The following is a 20,812-nucleotide window of genomic DNA, read 5'->3' on the forward strand; positions in this document are numbered from 1 at the left end:
TGCTGTTATCAATTAAAAAAATGTCAAAGTCTCACATTTGTATATTGAAATGACTGTGTGAAACTTGCTGTGAAAACACATTGCTCTCTTCTGACAGTGAGTGATACATTTTCTTTTCAGGATAACCTTGACTATACACAAGACAACCCAAAAGTCCAATAGTAGGTTATGCACGACAGTAAGCATGATCGGTTCAGACCAAGCATGCTCATTGACGTGCATAGTCACCCCTCAAAGGCCCATTCTGAGCCAGGAAAAACCCTGTATCACCCCCATAGTTGGAATGGGTCAGTGCGCCACAGTGGCATCTTCCAGCTCTTCTTTATGATTGATTGATTGATTGATTGATTGATTGATTGATTGATTGATTAAGGTATCATGCACTTAGCGTGCCAAACCCACATGGATTTCCAAGACACACAAAAAACAACAACACAACATTGTTCCAATGGTACATTGAAATAAAACAGGTTGCAGGTCAGCGTACTGCTCAGACAGCAATACAGAGCAATACATCATTTACTCAACACAAAGTCCTGTCTTTGCTCCCATGCCTGACAAATATAATCTACTGTGGGGAAGGTTCCTTTTTTAAAGCACAGCTCAAGTTTCTCATAATCGTCCAGCTCAAAAAAGTAAACATAAATAGAGGACATTTGACTAAAGAGTACATCCCTCAAAATCAATTCTCAGCCACTCCCTCAGATTTTTGTCTTTACAGCTGTTCTCACATTAGCCCACAGGGATTGCAGTTCAAGGTTCCAGTAAGGCTTTTTGACTATTACTTTTCTTCTTAGTACATTTATTCAATGATGAATAAATGCAGTCACACAGTTGCTCAAACCAGGCGTCTAAAAGACTTTGGTTAACTTTAGTGCTGCCCAGTTGTTCGATAAGGTCCGACAGTATGATGAGTATGTACATTGACTAGAGGCCAAAAAGGAGGAGTCAGGCAGTGGCCTCTGTGGTGCAGGTTTTGTAATACGCTGTGGACATGGCTCCTCCTTGACCAAATAGGGCCTTACTTGACCTTATCATTGCTCGTCTCTATCTACAGGTAAGCCTTACCATGACCTCACTGCATTGTTCTCCACACCATTACCTGAGTGCTCAGCTTCCTCCCAGTACATTTACATTGTTCTCCACACCATTACCTGAGTGCTCAGCTTCCTCCCAGTACATTTACATTGTTCTCCACACCATTACATGAGTGCTCAGCGTCCTCCCATCCATTTACACCACCCTCAGTTTACCCATGTCTATCTGCCTGATAAGTACAGCCTGCTCTGGGAGCCTCGCCATATGCATGGTCCAGGCAGGTCCACTAAGGTAAAGGTGGGGGATGGTCCGGGGAGGTCCACTAAGGTAAAGGTGGGGGACTATCCGTATGCATGGTCCGGGGAGCTCCACTAAGGTAAATGTCTGGGGAGGTCCACTAAGGTAAAGGTGGGGGGCTATTCCAGTCATGTAGACTCAGTGAAACATCGTCCGGGGAGGTCCACTAAGGTAAAGGTGGGGGACTATCCGTATGCATGGTCCGGGGAGGTCCACTAAGGTAAAGGTGGGGGGCTATTCCAGTCATGTAGACTCAGTGAAACTTGGTCCGAGGAGGTCCACTAAGGTAAAGGCGGGGGACTTAATCGTATGTATGGTCCGGGGAGGTCCACTAAGGTAAAGGTGGGGGACTATTCCAGTCATGTAGACTCAGTGAAAGATAATCAATGCTAGGCTAACGCTCTGTAATAGCCCACCTGCGTGGATAAAGCCAGCGCTAAGCCAGAGAAATGACAGTTTCTTTCCTCTTGACCTTTTCAGTGGGAGATGCATACAGACGCAATGTAAATTCCCATCCCCACGACCCCAACAACATGAGTCAGCATGGGCAGAGGACTACTAGCACTATGCTGTTTTTTTTGTTACTGGGATAACAGTTGCATAAAACTACCGCAAAATAGGCTATTATGGATTTGAGAATATCCAATGTATGCTGAAGACTGTAAATACTTGCTACTATTGTATGTGTTGGTATGTTTCAGGGTTTAAAAGTAATGTGTCGATTATGGTGGATTTACTTTTATCTGATGCATGTTTATGGAGGTTTACTGGGTAAGACTTTATTTTTAGTCTACTGTTGACTCTACAACATATTTGACTGTCAAGATTTGTCTCTATACAGTTTATCCAACCATCCACTAATAGACTATAATGGGTATGTCAAGTGCTAATCATCCTGCTTCATCAACTGAGAGTACTGTAGCCAAATCCAGTCTATTTCTGCAATAACTGCAGTATAACTGCAGTATAACAGCACTTACAGCTGTGTCAACTCGACAAACGTTCACTTTACTGCTCGTTGCTTCGGGAGCCGCAGAGCCATGGGGGCAGCCATAACTGCCAGCGGTGTCCCTGATTGGCCCGTGCAAACAAAAGTAAACCCTTAATCCGGCTTCCCACCCGCAGACACGGCCAATTGTGCCTGTATACGGATGCCCGACCAAGCCGGAGGTAAGACGGGGGCTCGAACCTTCGGCCAGTATGTTGGTAGTCAGGGAATCTACCGCTGCACTACCCGGACGCCCAACTACTGATACATTGTTGAGACTGAGTCAACTATTTACTACTGAGTCATGACAATAAAGACGGGCAATAATTGTCGTGTGACAATAAAGACGGGCTGCCGTCTGAAATCGTGTTTAATCGTGAGTCGACTATCGAAATACAGCGATGACCTTTACTGCAGTGGGATGCCAATTTTCAGAACACACATAGCCACGAAACTTGGTGGTCTGGTCTTGATTGATTGATTGATTGATTGATTATTTTGGATATAGAATAACAAAATCCAAGGGATAGACATGGAAAAGTGTAAACACTTATTTCCAACATGGTCCCTTGGACCACGAGCGGCTTAGTGGTGTGTGTGTGTGTGTGTGTGTGCGCATCTGTGTGTTTATGTGTCTTCATCTGTCTTTCGGTCTGTGATCTGTGTGGATGTCCCCTCTCTCCAGTCCACAGCTCGTGAATAGGGAGGCTATGCTTCTCTTTCAGCTGTGTTGAGCAGAGGAGGACTGTGCAGAATATTAACTACTTCTCTGAGAGAGAGCGTGCGTGTAGAAGTCTGACTGTGTGCATCGGAGGAGTCGGCTCCCTAGGGCGCTGCAGTAAGGGAAGAGAAAGGGCCTTCGCCACAGCATTCACCATGACACATGCTGGAATAGAGAGAACTTCGGCTCCCTATTTCCATCGGCGTTATTGGCATGCTTATTTAACCCCCTTCCCTCCCAGAGATTACAATGCCATTTACGTCCAGTTTTTTACTATTTCCCTGCCTAGAATAATAAGCCTGTGAGTCGGGCGGAGGCTAGAAGCGCCTGACAAGTTGAGACAATTAAAATGGAGTCTCATCTTTGGGTTTATCGCCATCTAGTCATCCCATTGTCTGTTAGCGTGCCGCACCGCTGTCCTGTTGTCTGTCTGTTAGCGTGCTGCACTGCTGTCCTGTTGTCTGTCTGTTAGCATGCTGCACCGCTGTCCTGTTATCTGTCTGTTAGCGTGCTGCACCGATGTCCTGTTGTCTGTCTGTTAGCATGCTGCACCGCTGTCCTGTTGTCTGTCTGTTAGCATGCTGCACCGCTGTCCTGTTATCTGTCTGTTAGCATGCTGCACCGCTGTCCTGTTATCTGTCTGTTAGCATGCTGCACCGCTGTCCTGTTGTCTGTCTGTTAGCATGCTGCACCGCTGTCCTGTTATCTGTCTGTTAGCATGCTGCACCGCTGTCCTGTTATCTGTCTGTTAGCGTGCTGCACCGCTGTCCTGTTGTCTGTCTGTTAGCATGCTGCACCGCTGTCCTGTTATCTGTCTGTTAGCATGCTGCACCGCTGTCCTGTTATCTGTCTGTTAGCGTGCTGCACCGCTGTCCTGTTGTCTGTCTGTTAGCATGCTGCACCGCTGTCCTGTTATCTGTCTGTTAGCATGCTGCACCGCTGTCCTGTTGTCTGTCTGTTAGCATGCTGCACCGCTGTCCTGTTGTCTGTCTGTTAGCGTGCCGCACCGCTGTCCTGTTGTCTGTCTGTTAGCATGCTGCACCGATGTCCTGTTGTCTGTCTGTTAGCATGCTGCACCGCTGTCCTGTTGTCTGTCTGTTAGCGTGCCGCACCGCTGTCCTGTTATCTGTCTGTTAGCATGCTGCACCGCTGTCCTGTTGTCTGTCTGTTAGCATGCTGCACCGCTGTCCTGTTGTCTGTCTGTTAGCGTGCCGCACCGCTGTCCTGTTATCTGTCTGTTAGCATGCTGCACCGCTGTCCTGTTGTCTGTCTGTTAGCATGCTGCACCGATGTCCTGTTGTCTGTCTGTTAGCGTGCTGCACCGCTGTCCTGTTATCTGTCTGTTAGCATGCCGCACCGCTGTCCTGTTGTCTGTCTGTTAGCATGCTGCACCGCTGTCCTGTTGTCTGTCTGTTAGCGTGCTGCACCGCTGTCCTGTTATCTGTCTGTTAGCATGCTGCACCGCTGTCCTGTTGTCTGTCTGTTAGCGTGCTGCACCGCTGTCCTGTTATCTGTCTGTTAGCATGCTGCACCGCTGTCCTGTTGTCTGTCTGTTAGCATGCTGCACCGCTGTCCTGTTATCTGTCTGTTAGCGTGCTGCACCGATGTCCTGTTGTCTGTCTGTTAGCATGCTGCACCGCTGTCCTGTTGTCTGTCTGTTAGCATGCTGCACCGCTGTCCTGTTATCTGTCTGTTAGCATGCTGCACCGCTGTCCTGTTATCTGTCTGTTAGCATGCTGCACCGCTGTCCTGTTATCTGTCTGTTAGCATGCTGCACCGCTGTCCTGTTATCTGTCTGTTAGCATGCTGCACCGCTGTCCTGTTATCTGTCTGTTAGCATGCTGCACCGCTGGGGACTTGACAAACTAAAACAGATCACAGCCAGCCTGCTGCAACTTTAGCGCCTTTAATGCCGCCGTACAGTTTGGGGGATGAGAGCTCGGCTGACACTCATTGGAGGTATTTAAAAAAAGCGTTCCTTAAATGTCTGTGCTTCTGGTGTTCTTTCCCTTCCAGGACACTCTGGAAATGTGCGCACGGGAGAATGAGTTTAAGAGTATTTTGTTTGCCCTGTGCTACTTCCATGCGGTGGTGGCAGAGAGGAGGAAGTTTGGTCCTCAAGGCTGGAACAGATCGTACCCCTTTAACACCGGGGACCTGACCATCTCCATCAATGTCCTCTTCAACTACCTGGAGGCCAATTCTAAGGTTCTTGTCTGTGTGCATAGCTTAGGGATACAAATAATCAGATCTCTGTATTTTTAAGCTGAATGGTGATGCACAATATAATCTTGGTATTTTCTACAAAGTGGGCTAAATGTTCAGTTGTAAGTCAAAGCCACATGTGACAAGACTGTAAGACTGTACTTGACCAAATACCTCTATTGATATTGTGACAATATTCTAAGTCTAATGACTGACTATTGGCTTTCACAAAATATTTATGAGATTTTTGATAAATATGATGATGACTTAAGTGGGTAAAGGCAAATAATAGAACAGCTAGAACAGTCTGGTAAGTTCAGAAAATCACATCACTTACTGCAATGCAGCCTTTAAAACCAAGAAAAGACAACACTTATGACATATCACTATATTACAATATCCAAAATCTAAGACGATATCTAATCTCTCATATCACGATATCGATATAATATTGATATAATGCCCAGCCCTAGCGTACATGTGTACCTGTGTGCATGTCTGCTTTTCCCCCTAAAAAAGGACGACAAAGCCCACCATTTCTAATCTGAATTGTAAATCTAAATGTTACTGTATCTTAAAAATATAGACTGTATCTTCAAAACACTTAGCTCAAAAAAATAGACTGTATTTTCAAAACAAACCAACACTGGCCACCTTCTGGCAATGTCCCTTCTCTCCCCATCATTCCCAGGTGCCGTATGATGACCTGCGCTACCTGTTTGGTGAGATCATGTATGGGGGTCACATCACAGACGACTGGGACCGCCGGCTGTGTCGGACCTACCTGGAGGAGTTCATCAAGCCTGAGATGATGGAGGGTGAGGTTTGCCTAGCGCCTGGCTTCCCCCTGCCTGGAAACATGGACTACAACGGCTACCACCAGGTGAGACTGACAAGACCCAAACAGCCAATACATCACATGAAACTTTAATGGAACTGGCTGATTTTAGCAGCAAATAACCCCAGGGGTCCTGGAAGGGGATTCCATGTCCCCAGTAAAATGAGTAACTATAATAGAATTGACTAGAAATGATCCAATTTATTTAAATGTAAAATAATTACTTTTTTAATAATATATATCTCTTTTCAATAATCCCTCTCACACCACTATAATCTCCCACATACAGTGCAGAGTTATACAAAAAGTTATACAAAAGTCTTCCCATATGGGGTCCTGGGACAAGCAGGTTGACTATCTTCAAGGCAAACTTGAATGGCACAGAAGGAACTCTAGTTCAAATAAAAATATAAAGTGAAATGATTGCCCTTTTCACTGAACTTCAGCTTAAAGGATGGCTTTACCGATTATCAACCCACTTTGTATCATTATAATGTCATTCATATAAGCAGATGGCCAGTGTTTACCTTCGCTATATGTTTTGCACTGAGAAAATATCCTCCATTTGTCCAGCTTGCAGAAACTCCACCCCCACTAGCTGCAAGTCATTAAGGCTCCTTAAGGCTCTCGATGCGATTCTCAGTGGATGTGCGCATACATAAAAAAAATAAAATAAACAATAACAGCTGCCCTCGCAGCAGATTCCGCGTCTCGAGCAGAGCTTCCGCATTTCCGTTGTGATGGGTTGTGACGTAAAACGCGTCACAGCGGGCTGTTTTGCCAGAGGAGGAAATTGGAGATCTCCGTGTGGAAAACGTATAGCGAAGGTGTGACGGTGCCTCTCTCATATAAGCACGAGATGTGTGTAATTGTATTGGGTAATTCATAAATGACTGGCTGTCATGGAGGGCGATGAGTTGTATGTTAGCGGGGGCGGTGAAGTCATATCGAAGACTGTATATTTTGCCCCGGAAGTTCACGCTGTCAGGTGACCTGGAGGAAGAGGAGACGCGGTGCACCTTCCGTGCCCCGTTGTCTTGTTTTCTGTTGTCCGTATATTATTCATGTCCTGTCCCGCGCCTTTATGGACACTGATAGTGCATCGGCACTGGACACTATCGATCCAACCGGCTTGGGATGGCCGAGAGCCGCCGGCACGTCACCTGGACCAGAGCGCACCTGTGAGCAGGGTAGGCTAACCACGTCTCACTCTCTCTCTCTCATGACAGCCTGCTTTATTATTCTCTATGTTATCACATCATATGCCAGCTAACCCCTACACACGAGAGAATACGAGCCTGAAGGTGAACATTGACATTAGCTGGGCACCGAACGGGAACAGAAGGTAAACACTGCCCATCTGCTTACATTATAAGAATCAGAATCAGAATAACTTCATTGACCCCCGAGGGGAAATTGGGACATGCTACAGTTACTCATACTCAGGCATTGAAAAATATCAACACAAGCATCAAATATGATAAGAGACATAGGACTGTTCCATACAACGAAATATAATAAAATACAATAGAAGTGACATAGCCTATGTACAGTAAGTGTCACAAAAATATGTGCCTTCTCCATCAGTCATTCTCAAGTACCCTTTAGTAAAGTGAAATATCTGAGGTACCTACTAACTATTTCCTTATATACCGCAGAGGGAGTATAGTAATAATAGTAGTAGTAGTAATAATAATACAATAATAGTAGCCTACTAATACTACTAATAATAGTAACAATAATACAACATTACTAATATAATAATAAAATAGAATAATAATAATAATAATGAGTAAGGTGCATCCAGTCAGTAAAGTGAACAGTATCAGTGTGGACTTTTGATTATTGCACAAATTGTGGCAATTTGTAGTTATTGCACATTGAGTTTTATTGCACATTAATATGTTGTGTAAAGTCTTTGTCTTTGAGATCTTGAAAAGCTCAATTTATTGTTATTCTTATTGTTGTTGTTGTTGTTGTTGTTATTGGATTACTGGTTTACCTCAGTCTACCTCCTACAAACCATGTCATGTTATCTATCGAGTTTGACAGGGCAAAATGAGGCAGGTTGTAGTGTCAACTGCTGAAGCACACTGTAAATGTTCATATATAATGTATCACTCTTAGGAGGGGGGCTGAATAAATAAGCTAAGCCTAGCATATTGTGTTAATTTCGGTTTGGAATTTGGACGGATGAGAATGTCTATCTGGTGCTTCTTGTTATGACAGCAGGAACTGGCATCACGGGTGTTCCTTCTACAACAAAGATTAACAACTGACAACTGACAACATTTATATCCATAACAACACCGGCAGTCCAGATTTCTCCCACCGGATCCCCCCGGGGAACCAGAGGCAGCGGGGACGACTGCTTGTATTTACTTTTTCCTCCTGAGTCTGGGTGCTGCTGCTCACTGGGCTGTCATGGCCGCTCCGGTAGGAAGGGCTTGAGCGTTTTTCTTTTCTTTTTTTTTTTGTTGGGGGGGGGGTATTTGGCCTTCGCTGCCTGCACAGCACAAGCCGGGAGTCGAGCGGTTGAGATTTTGGCCGATGAACAGGGACTGTAAAGGCTTGTGGGTCCCCAGAGGTCTATTAGGCCACCGCCTTCCCCACGGCCATCTGGAGCCAACTTGCTCTGTATAGCATAAATAGGGAGAGGAGAGGGTGGGATGAGTGCTCAGGACCTGCTCAATCACCATTTTGATGCTTCTTGGAACAACATAGGTGTGCGCAATCAACAAAAGTTTGCCAGCGACTACAGAGGACATCAAAGAAGCTGATTACCAAAGTGTATTAAAAGCTAATATATTTTCCATCAAGACTTTCATGAGGACATTACTGTATGATTAGAAGAACTTTTTTATTTAATGTAAGTGCCCTGCAAAAAAAATTTTTTTTTTTCAATTGATCCTACACTTTCATCTGCACCAACTTAACAGCAGATTGATATTCATTATGGCTCAGCAGATGGAAAATGGTGTGTTTCCTGTTTCCTCGCGCTTGTTATGGTCATTAACGCTCCCTCAATTGATCCAGAGGTGTTTGAATACCACCCAAAAATATCTCATTGTTTAAATGCTTCCGCTCTTCTCCTTTGTCAGCAAGAATACACCTGACTGGGGGAAAAGGTTGTGAAAAAATGTGGTTACTGTGCTTTTCTTTCTTTCTTTCTCTTTTTCTTTCTTTCTCTTTCTCTCTTTCTTTCTTAAAGGTATACTATGCAACTATTTCATTATTATTATTTTTTATCCTTATCGAAAAGTTTCCCCAATTCTGACCCATATAATACTGTGGCAGTGTGTTTATGTAGAGGGACGCTGCCCCCTGTGTGTATTTTCATGGTTGGACATTGTTTTCTGTGTTCTGTGTTTATGTGGTGGAGTGAGCTTGACAATACATAGGGAGAGAGAGCACCAGAAAATCATTGAAAGGCAGGGATTAAAACGAAAGTTTTTTTTCCGATAGTTTCACAGTGGTTATGTTATAAAAGCACAAATAAACACACACCTCCAAACCGTCGAGGTATGAGCTCCAAACAGCTCGCAAAATGATCTGGTAAACCATTTCCTGGTTTAGTCCGCTCTGCTGAGGCGATCCAATCTCAGAACATCTAATTGGCTGGGCTTTTGTGCTGTGAGCGATGTTATTGGCTGGTCGCTATACAACCCACGTGGACCTCTACACAAAGTATCCACCTAAATACGTCCTGGCCACAGCCAAACAAAAACCGCACCAAAATCAGTCATGGGGCAGTGTCTGTCCACATAAGCACACTGCCACATTATTGTGTGGGTCAGAATTGATGTTTTTGAGGGGAAACCTTTCTATAAGGATAAAAAAAATGTTTAATGAAATAATTGCATAGTATACCTTTAACTAACTAAATAACTGCTTGTCTGCTTAGTGTTTATCTAAGATCATCTATATTTAAGGATGAATGCTGACATATTGTTGCTTTGGGGCAAAAACCTTGTAATTTATTTAAGATTTCAACTTTTCTGCAAATAAGAAAACCAGCTGGAGTTTTGAAAGGGTTTCATAAGCAGTTCTGACCTTATGTCTGACCCTACGTTCCAGTACATTGACGACACCCTTCCAGCGGAGTCTCCCTACCTGTATGGCCTTCATCCCAATGCTGAGATCGGCTTCCTCACGCAAACCTCAGAGAAGCTTTTCCGCACCGTGCTGGAGATGCAGCCCAGAGACGGAGGGGCCGGGGAGGGCGGCGGCACCACCCGCGAGGAAAAGGTAAAGGGGGCGGTGACTCACAGGATGAAGCTGGAGATGTGATAGGTCAAATATATATGATGATATGTATAATATATGGGGTTGGATGATATATATCGGGCCAGTATTTTAAGAAAAAATCATTCACCTCTGATATGATTGAAATGTATGCTCAAACGTTAGATTTTGTTGTTAAAATCCACTTTGCCAGCCTTGGCGCAGTTGGAGGCATGTCCAAGTCTTTTCCTAATTTGACAGCTATTTCCGCCCCTTGGCGCACAACTGAAATGGGGGTGGGTTAACCACTAGAATTATGCATAGGCTGGTCTGAGCGTAACATCAATACAACCAATCATATCGGTTGTATTGGAGCAGTCAGAGAGCAGTGTGGTCTCTGCTGACTGCTCCGCCTCCTCACTTGTTTTATTGCAGCCCCGAATTAAAATGCGGCAGAATCAACGTCATTTAGAAATGAGATCGGCGCTTTGTATGAATCAAGATCGCAATTTTATTTCGATTAATCGTGCAGCCCTAACACACACACACACACACACACACACACACACACACACACACACACATCATTCCCTCTGCGGTGGGCGCTGTCTGTGGTGCTGAAATTACAAATGACACAGAAGAGACCTATTCGCTCTCTCCCCCTCTCACATAATTTTGTGAGAGGTGTGAAAAGTGTTTTTTTAATTAATTAAGAGCAACGTTTGAATCAAGTTTGAGTTTGTTATATATATATATGTGTGTGTGTGTGTGTGTGTGTGTGTGTGTGTGTGTGTGTGTGTGTGTGTGTGTGTGTGTGTGTGTGAGAAAGAGAGGGAGCGAGTTGTTTTTGCAGTTTATTTTATTTATTTATTTATCTGTTTATTTGTTTGTTTGTTTATGTCTTCATCATGATTGAGTGGTCCATCAGATGTGTGTCCATAAGGGTTTGTGGGCGGATTTCTTCCCGGCAGCAGTGCGTCCTACAAGCACAAGATAACAACTCCGGCCTGGATTGCACTAAAACCACCTTCTCAGCTGCTCTTATCGCAATTGTTTCCAGTCCACCATAAGATAGCTCAAGTTTTTTTTTTGGTCACACCTCCTTTTAAGACCAACACACCCACGGGCGAAGATGACGGTGCAAAGCCGGAACGCAATTCACCCCGCCTTTATGCAGGTGAACGATCAGGCCCCAAGTCTCCAAGTCCAGCATGTCTCTGTATCCATGTGGCCTCTAGCATGCCAAGACCAAATGAAAAGAAACAAACAAATCTTAATATAGTGTCACATCATTGGTGCTATTTATTGGATTTGTTAGGTTTGTTTGATCCGTGTCCCTCAAACATTTTGAATTGGTTGGAATGAGATTCAACCTATGCATCATTGAAAACATTTAATATTAAAGCTGTCTCATGCTTAACTTTTACATAATGAACGTCCGTTACATTCAAGTCATTGCCAAACGAGTTCCCACAATGCTGATTAAGCCTATCACTGCCAGATAACTCTCTGTATTTCTCAGTTTTGCCGACCGGAGCATGTGCACCAGAGTCTCCCACCCGGCCGAGCCGGCTAACTTCCGGTTAGCCTTCTGCTAAGTTGAACGGGGATACATAATTCAGTCATGTGTCTCTTCTAGACTTTACTTTGTGCTCGTATTGTCCCATTTCCCCATTTGGGAAGTCATTTTTGCGACTTCAGTGTGTTTATGAGTCTCTTAAGTCATAATGTGGAATCAACATGGATGCTATAAAGAAGATGTGTTGTACTTTATTGCTCAGAGCGTTTAAACCACGTTGAAGCTGTTTCTAGTTTTTGCGTGACCACGAAGAGCAAAGGAAACGGTAGAGAGGGGATCTCTGGATTCATAAGAGTTTCTGCGTTGTTGCCATACCCAATTTCTACAATCCCATGACTGTTTAGGTACCAGATTGTGCAGAAATCGGGAAATAAAAAACATTTTTTCCACTGCATGAAGAACACTGTGTCTTTAGGACCCTGGAGCTCTTAAACCTCTCGCTGACATGTCAGACATGACATGACTCGTGCGGTTCTAACGAGTTCAATTTCATTCAGATGTCTTGATATGAGAGAGGCCAAGGGACCTGTTTGAAAATAGCCGTGCCCATTTACCTTTGTCAAAAACTTCTCAGAATTTGGAACTATTATGCCTGCTTGCCTGCGAGCGAGCTAGCAAAACAAGGTTGGTAGCTACATCATGTTTGTCTGGATTTCTAGTTTCCGCCAATACCAGAATTTTCTCTGTAGCTGCACTGTGCTATACTCTTCTTCTTCTTCCCATGTAGGCCCCTGGTGGCTGTGGGACTCTAAGCAGCTGCTTAGTTGGCTTATAGGGAAGGCCAGCTCTGCCTCTAATTTAGATTTGTCACCTTGGCTTGATGTTTGAAATGATTTAAGTCAAATCAACCTTGGCCCATTTCTCTGTGACGATGGTTTTTACAGTGTGCTGTGTTCACTCTTAAGCCTGTAAAGGGATGAGGTGGCTTTTAAGCATGGATAAAACCAACATTAATCCAATGAATGACATTCAGTGAACTGTGTTAAAAAAGCAATGTCGGTGTCTTGCGATGTGGCCCAGTAAATTCATGGCAACGTTCCCACACTTTGTGAATTCCAGTGGGTTTGTCTCATAGCAGATTAAGTTGTTTTCACTTACAGGCTTTTCAGGAAGCCCAGTATCAAAGAGCTGTTGTCTGTGTGTGCGTCTGCTCCCGGAGGTATTATGACCTGTGACCCTTCTTGCTCCAGAGCCTGGATGCTCCTGTCTGAACAGATGACAGCCACGCTTCCAGAAGCCCTTCTTGGTATTCCACCTGCTTAGTAGCTGCCAAACCCAGATCAGATATTTGAACTGAAAATCCATAGATATGATGACCTCATCTCCTTTGTTTGATGCCTAATCCTTTGATTGATCTCTAACGCTGGGAAAATGTTGACACAGACATTAGCTTTCATCACTTAGCCACAAAAAAATATGATGTGAGCATTGATTTTCTGCAGGGATTAGACTGTTATTGAAAACAAAAAGCTGCTGTTGCAAAATAAAATCTCTTCATGAATATTTATGGGACTTGTCTGTTAACTGTAATAGTTTCTCAGGCTGTCGGCGTTGGCAGTACTGAGTTTCTCTGACACGGAGATAGCCCCCGATCTCCTGCCATCCTTTCATCTCCAGAAGTGTTTTCTCCCCTTCCTCCCAGTTTGCTGTCCTAAGTAACCAATGAGCCGCAATGTGATCAAACATCTCACCCTTTCCCTGTTCGCTCACTCATTCACTCACTCACTCACTCACGTACTCCTTCATTCCCACACTGCTGGCAGGTGCGCACGGTGCTGGAGGAGATCATGGAGAAGCTCCCGGAGGAGTTCAACATGGCCGAGCTGCTGGTGAAGGCGGAGGAGAGGACTCCCTACCAGGTGGTGGCGCTGCAGGAGTGCGAACGCATGAACCTCCTAACGCAGGAGGTCCGGCGCTCCCTGCGTGAGCTCAGCCTCGGACTCAAGGTGAGTGATGATGATGATGATGATAATGATGATGAAGACGAAGATGGCTGTGTATTGATCGATTAAGAGTAGCATTAGGGTTAGGGAATACACTTTTTTTTCCAAGTTTTTTCAGATTTTTTCAACTTAAATATTAATTTAGGATCTCTGGGTATGGTCAAGCCAAGATAGGTGAGACGGTCCTTCGCCAATTTGAATGGGAGATTTTCCAAGAAACCGGGAGTGAAAACATCAGAGAGAGGCATAAAGTCACTCTTTGTCCAGTTAATTGTGTATCCAGATAACTTACCGAAGGAGGTGACTAATTTTAGGAGAGGAGGAATCGATTGCTCTGAGTTATGTAGGTATAATATTACGTCATCGGCGTACAAACTGATTAAATCCTGTGTTCTTGAGACAAGGCCCAAAATTAGCACCAGCCACCAGCTGGCAAAATATGCAAGTCGCTGGTAGATTTGCTTCACTCACCAGCCAAAGAAACAACAATGGTAGTGTATTGAGTGGCTGGTCAAATTTGAACATTCACTAGCCATTTGGCTGGTGGACAAAAACAGTTAATTTTGGAGCCTGTAATGAGACAGGTGAATTTATTTCTAATCTTTGATATTGTGCTGTTGGCTCTGAGTGTTCAGGTGTCTGAGTGTTCAGGTGGCTGTGCTGTCAATCCTGTTGATATGCAGGTGAATGTATGTCTTAGTTTTTATTCTGGCCTTAATTGTGCCTACAGTATGTACACTGTGCATCCAAGCCCAGGGGCCCGTCATGTCATAATCCACCTATGGATTTAACACAGAACAGTTCAGAAGTGTTCACACATTCAAGGCTCTCTCTCTTTCTCTAATTGTCTGTGAGCTTCTGTAAAACCAGTGCCAATGCTACTTCTCATTATAAACATTCTCAGTGCTGCAGTAATTAACCATGTCTCTGTGTTGGGTCCTTGTATTTGATGTTTAAGAAAGTCTGGGAACCCTGGTATTACCCCCCCCCCCCTCCATGTGACTGCAGGGTGACCCCCCCCCCCCCCATGGGGATTGATAAAGCACATCTGTATATCAGTGTATCTGACATCATCGTTCTCATCATGAACAGATGTTCTCAAACTTCTTCATGCCATGGTTCCCCTTTTGATACGATTTTGTCCCACGGGACCAAATTAGTAATACAGAATTCTAAAACTGTCTGCACTGCAAATGAGGAGATAATAGTGGTAAGACTGAAACCTATTAGAAAAGTAATTTTCATAGTTTCCATTTGGCAGATGTTTTTATCCAAAGCGACGTACATGAGATTTTAATACAACATGAACAAGGATCTAGTTTAGAGAGACCAACGAGAGTAGGTGCCATTAAAGCTAAGTTCTTGTCCAACACGATATAGGTGCTACGGAGAAGTGCGTAGAGGTTTTTTTTACACAGTCCATCAGCTGAGAAGGTGTTCACTAAACTAAAGAGCCCAAGGGGCCAGTTGCACAAAAGTTAAGAATGTCCTTAAAGTCCAAGTTAAGGTTTCCTTCAAATACAATTGGTTGCACAAAACACCCTTAAGGCATGGTGCAGGTTGGAGACCACATTGCATTAATATGTGGAAGGGGTATATAGCAATGGGATTTGGAGAAAAAAACTTTTCTTCAATCACACATAGCTGCGTTTAGACTAGTTTTTGTAACCAGCAGGGGGCACTGGTCCATTTCATGGAACTACCTTTTGTGATGTCACAGGGATGCAACATAGTCACCTTTAGGTGACAGTCACATTTTTCAGCCCAAAATATGAGGATTTCTGAGTGGTTTTATGTCTGCCCTGGTATCTGTCACCTTTTTTCACTCTCCATGACTTTGCATCCCTGTGTCAGCCCCAGCAGAACATTCTCCTCTTGTGATGTCACTCCTGTTGTTATGTCACACGGCCATTTATAAAATGCCACCTTTTCCTCCATATTTATACGCTGGGGGCCTGTGGGGGGGGGGGGGGGTGATCTTTGTCTTTTTGGAGTGTTTTCACTGTAATCATGAGCCCAAAATGTCAATTCAGATTTTTTTTCAACCTGCACCATGCTCTTTAAGTCGTCTCCTTAAGGTTAAACATACAGTATTAAGGAAACCTTCATCAGAGTCAAAATGATTTTGACAGACACAGTACTGTTGAAATGTTAGTAAATTGTTTGCACAAATAAAAGCTGTCAATGTCGGTGTGCTCCAGTCCCTCCTTTGTTTCCTGGAATAAAAAAAATCTTGGTGTTACTCTAGACCCCATCCTCCGTTTTGACACATATCAAAAACATCACCAAAACCACCTGAAGAACATCTCCAGACTATGTCTCCCACTGTGTTGCAGAAACTCTGATGCCTTTATTACATCCCATGACTACTGTAATGCCCCTTCTCCATGCTCTACTCAGAAGTATTTATACTGGCTCCACGTTCAATAATACCACATCCATTTCAAAGTATTTATACAGACTAACACAGCCAAAATGACCTCCCTCCTCCCGTGGACAAAAATGTCCATGGCGGTGCACAAGGGGGTGTAACAACGTGTAATTAAGCCATTAAGGTTTAAAGTTTGTATTTAAATTACCACGTCACAGTGTCAATTGTGCCTTGGCTGAACTGAGGATTCGGTGTTATTTTGAGCTGAAGGTGAAGGTGAAAGGTTCATGGTGAAGGAGCTGTATCAGCCATGTAAAGAATGCTTCCGACTGTCGGGTATCTATACATCAGCCATACATCCGCTCCAGTATCAGTGGGTGAAGGACAACACATTGCTTTATTCATGTCCGTGCTCTTGGCTATCTTGCTCTTGGCTATCTTACAGCATATTTCCTTATCTGGCGTGGCTTGACCTCATCTTCATGTTTATGTATACGTCAGTCGTTTCTGAGGGCTTGTTACTGTGCAACACCTTAAGCGGCTGGGAGGTGTCACCTGCGATGTTTAGCAGCCCAAGCAAACAGGAAATGACACGTCGAACTCGTGGCTCCTTCCTGTAATGAGAAATCCACACAAACCGACGAGGAACATTTATGTACAACCACAAAAGACGGAGCATCTGTCGAGATTGGGAGCAGTCTTTCTAATTAAAATAGATATTTTCCAGCTGATCAGAGAGAGGATGAAAGCCAATTTATACAACAGATTGTAATATGCACCAGCCGCCTGTTCATCAAAGTGAGGCAAACTCTGGAAAATTCAAAGTGATTAAAGTACCGCAAAAAGTTTCACATTATCTATTCTTTGACCCCACCATTCAGGGAGAGTTAACCATGACCAGCGACATGGAAAACCTTCAGAACTCCATTTTCCTGGACCTGGTGCCAGACAGTTGGACCAAGCGGGCTTACCCCTCCATGTCTGGGCTGGCCCTGTGGTTCACCGACCTGCTGGCCAGGATCAAGGAGCTGGAAGCCTGGGCGACGGACTTCGTCTTGCCGTCGGCGGTGTGGCTGGCTGGCTTCTTCAACCCCCAGTCCTTCCTCACAGCGATCATGCAGGCTATGGCTCGGAGGTACTGTGTGTAGGCCACGGTGTGCGTGAGGGAGTTACTGTGTGTAGGCCACGGTGTGCGTGAGGGAGTTACTGTGTGTAGGCCACGGTGTGCGTGAGGGTCATGCAGATTGAAAGCTGGAGGAGGAGGTGCGATGCAGTAAAATACTTGTGTGTGTGTGTGTGTGCGTGTGCGTGTGTGTGTGTGTGTGGTCGACAGGAACGAGTGGCCTCTGGACAAGATGTGTCTGCAGTGTGACGTTACTAAGAAGAATCGAGAAGACTTCACCTCGCCGCCGCGCGAGGGGGCCTACGTACACGGCCTGTACATGGAAGGTGCACGCTGGGACACACAGGTGAATGAACGTCTATTATTATGATTTATTATGTATTATTATTATATTTAGCAGGGACAATGGTTGACTGAACGATATTGGATCTTTTTTGCCAATATTTTCCAACTCTTTTGGCGGATTGCTGAAACCGATATATGCAGGCATTTCTTCCCACCTGATTTCAGAGAACATCAAGTCTCTCCTGTAGTGGAATTAACACATTATCATATGCCTACTCTTATTGTGATGGCCCACTGGCAGAGGCAGACATAAATACAACGCCTTTCAAAATGTACACATTCACTGCGCAAAATAAGTAGTAGTATTTAGTAGTAATATATTCAGTCATCACATATAATATAAAACATATGCAATAAGGATAAACAGCCCAAGACAGTATAGACAACATCAACAGACTATGTATAAAGTAATGACTACTAATACGAAAATTACTACAACCTAGGTTATGTAAAACATGCCATATTTTTTATTTTTTTTATTTTTTATTATTATTTATTTTATTTATTTTTATTTTATTTTATTTCAAACAAAACTAAGATTAAGGCTTGGATGATGCTCTCCCTGGGTTAGGGTTAGCGTCATTAAGCATCATTTTATCGGCCAGTCATATTCAGCAGAAAATCAGAAATGTTTGTTTCAGGCATATTAAAGCCTTTATTGGCCGATACCAATGGCATGCATCATCATCATCCTCATCCTCATCCTCATCCTCATCCTCCTAGTTGGCTGCTTTTCATCTCTATTCTCAGGGAAAGTACAGGGGACACACTCAGAAAACAATCATTTGTGACATTCAAGTTGAACTTGTTACCCAATAGTATTCATGTACTAGTGCACACACTGGCGTGCATTATGGTGGATCATAGACCTTCACAGTGACATTAGGTTGACTATATATATATATATATATACAGTATATATATATATATATATATATATATATATATATATATATATATATATATATATATATATATAGCGAGATAACGTCAACACTAAGTTCATCTTCAAAATGAGTCAACTCAATTAACTTTGATATTTTGGCCCCCAAGAGGATTCCGCGTTCCCTTTGTGGTTCTGTTTTCTGCTTTGCATCCAGCTTGCATTGGCCTCCTCAGAGAGCAGCGCATTACTCAGCTTCCCAGGGCCTCCATCTATCCACCATGCATACGGTACCTACTGTATATGTATCTGCACCCAGCTTCCAAGGAGCATCCCAGACCTCTTAATTAGGGAATGTGCAGAGTGAAGCACTCGAGCACTTAAATCACCCTTCAGAGGACTGGGTCCTTTTTTCTTCATTAAAGTTGGAGACGCGGGCAAATAGACAGGTGGACAGACGGGGCCCAGGCAGCGAACTCCTCTCCTCTCCTCTCCTCCACTCTTCTCTTCTCTTCTCTTCCGAGCTCCCTCCTCCCTTTCTTCACATGCTCCTCGCAGCCCCAAGACCAGTTCTGTGCCAGTGGCTGGGTGGGTGTAACAGAGTGTAAATAGGAGACTAAGCAGCGCTCCATCTGGATACAGCTCTGTGCAGCAATAAAAGTCAAAGATTTATGATAAAACCTACTCATCTATATTAATAAGCTTTGCTTTTGTATTCAGGGCGGTTTCAAACATCAAAGACGGCAGGATATATACGGTCGTACACCTTGCGCGCGCTGATTGAAATGCAGACATTGCAGCGGGGAAGGCAGTGTTTGTGGGTAATGTGATGAACACTACGTAACGGTGAGGAATACTCCAGCTATGCGTGACAATGATACACTTAATTATCTCCATGTTGTTATAAAGCTCTCGTTTCTAACCACTTGTATGTCAGTGGCATTCCCACTGCAACCAACTCATTTATCGCACATTTCAATGAGACCACATGGTCCTCTTTAGGATCCCCATTATTCCTATTTACCCACATAGGCATAAAGCGATCGGTATTTAAGAGCACAAGTTTTATGGCGATTGCCGACGCAATTAGGCTTTTGTCCTCTGAGCTCTCCAAAGTCATCAGGATTTACATTGGTTCCTGAAAGTCACTGTGCATGCATGGTGGAACTTGTGTTTGCCAGCCGCTAAGTGTAGGAGGATTAATTAATGAGACACGCCGCTGTTTCGACGTGTTTATAGTGTGTGTACTCCAAGGCAGGGCGGCTTGACTGCTCCGCTCAAACTCTGGTGACTTTCACCACTTCTCAAGGGTACCACAATATGATGTTCTCTGAAAGGACCTCAAAAAGTCTTTATATTGCCTGTGTGCCAGCCAGGATTAGTCAAACATCATTTCTGTTCACAGACAGTACAATATAAAATACAGCCTCGAGTGGCGAGTACAGCTTCTGGACAATGTGTTCCAGCTCCACCTCGAGCTGATTTACAATTTCCCCCAGCTCTGTGGAATGTTTATAGTCTGTGGTTGACTGGCCTGTCATCCTCCGCACCGCCCCCTCCATCTCCCCCTACTCTTTTTGTTTCTTCTAGACGGGCATGATCGTGGACGGCCGCCTGAAGGAGCTGACCCCGGCCGTGCCTGTCATCTTCATCAGGGCCATCCCCGTGGACAAGCAGGAGATGAGGAACGTCTATCAGTGTCCCGTCTACAAGACGCCCCAGAGGGGGCCCACCTACGTATGGACCTTCAACCTGAAGACCAAAGAAAACCCCTCCAAGTGGACTTTAGCTGGCGTGGCTTTGCTTCTGCAGATCTAGGGGAAAGGGGGGGGGGGGGGGTTCAGATGCTTTATTGAGAGCTAAAGTCACACCCACTTACATTGCATTACGTCATTTAGCAGACGCTTTTATCCAAAGCGACTTACAATATTACATTTTGTCAACAGTAGAGAAATCAACTATGCAACACAATCTATGACAGTTCCAACCTTTTGAAGGAATAGAGTACAACTTGTAGAAGTAGTTTGAGAAGGACCAGCCAATAGCATCGCTAAGATGTTCTGAGCTGGACCCGCAGCTGTGCCTCCCCTCAAATTGTCTCGCGCCCCCCAGGGGAGGTGCGCCTAACTTTGAAACCAGCTGCCATAGAACATTTAATTTGGACCAAAACTTAAAAAACAAAATATCCTTTTTTTTTTTTTAATCCACAGTTGTTTAATGAAATGTCCTATTGTCTCTCCTGATTCTAAATATAGCT

General features: G+C 44.2%; 1 protein-coding gene across 2 annotated transcripts in view; it reads left to right on the forward strand.

Annotated features, from left to right (window-relative positions):
- The window catches only part of dnah9 (dynein, axonemal, heavy chain 9), a gene marked incomplete at both ends in the record, with an annotated part of 165,710 nt that extends 145,337 nt beyond the window's left edge, over positions 1–20,373 (forward strand). For both annotated transcript variants that reach the window (XM_083635122.1, XM_083635123.1), the window contains 7 exons: positions 5,061–5,252; positions 5,941–6,132; positions 10,165–10,335; positions 13,654–13,836; positions 17,086–17,339; positions 17,538–17,673; positions 20,146–20,373. In XM_083635122.1, coding sequence (XP_083491248.1) covers positions 5,061–5,252; positions 5,941–6,132; positions 10,165–10,335; positions 13,654–13,836; positions 17,086–17,339; positions 17,538–17,673; positions 20,146–20,373 — 1,356 coding nt within the window. The remainder of the gene's footprint in view (positions 1–5,060; positions 5,253–5,940; positions 6,133–10,164; positions 10,336–13,653; positions 13,837–17,085; positions 17,340–17,537; positions 17,674–20,145) is intronic.
- Between the last annotated feature and the right edge of the window lie 439 nt (positions 20,374–20,812).

This window comes from Poromitra crassiceps (genome assembly GCF_964638095.1).
Source record: "Poromitra crassiceps genome assembly, chromosome: 4".
In the NCBI taxonomy this organism is placed as follows: Eukaryota; Metazoa; Chordata; class Actinopteri; order Beryciformes; family Melamphaidae; genus Poromitra; species Poromitra crassiceps.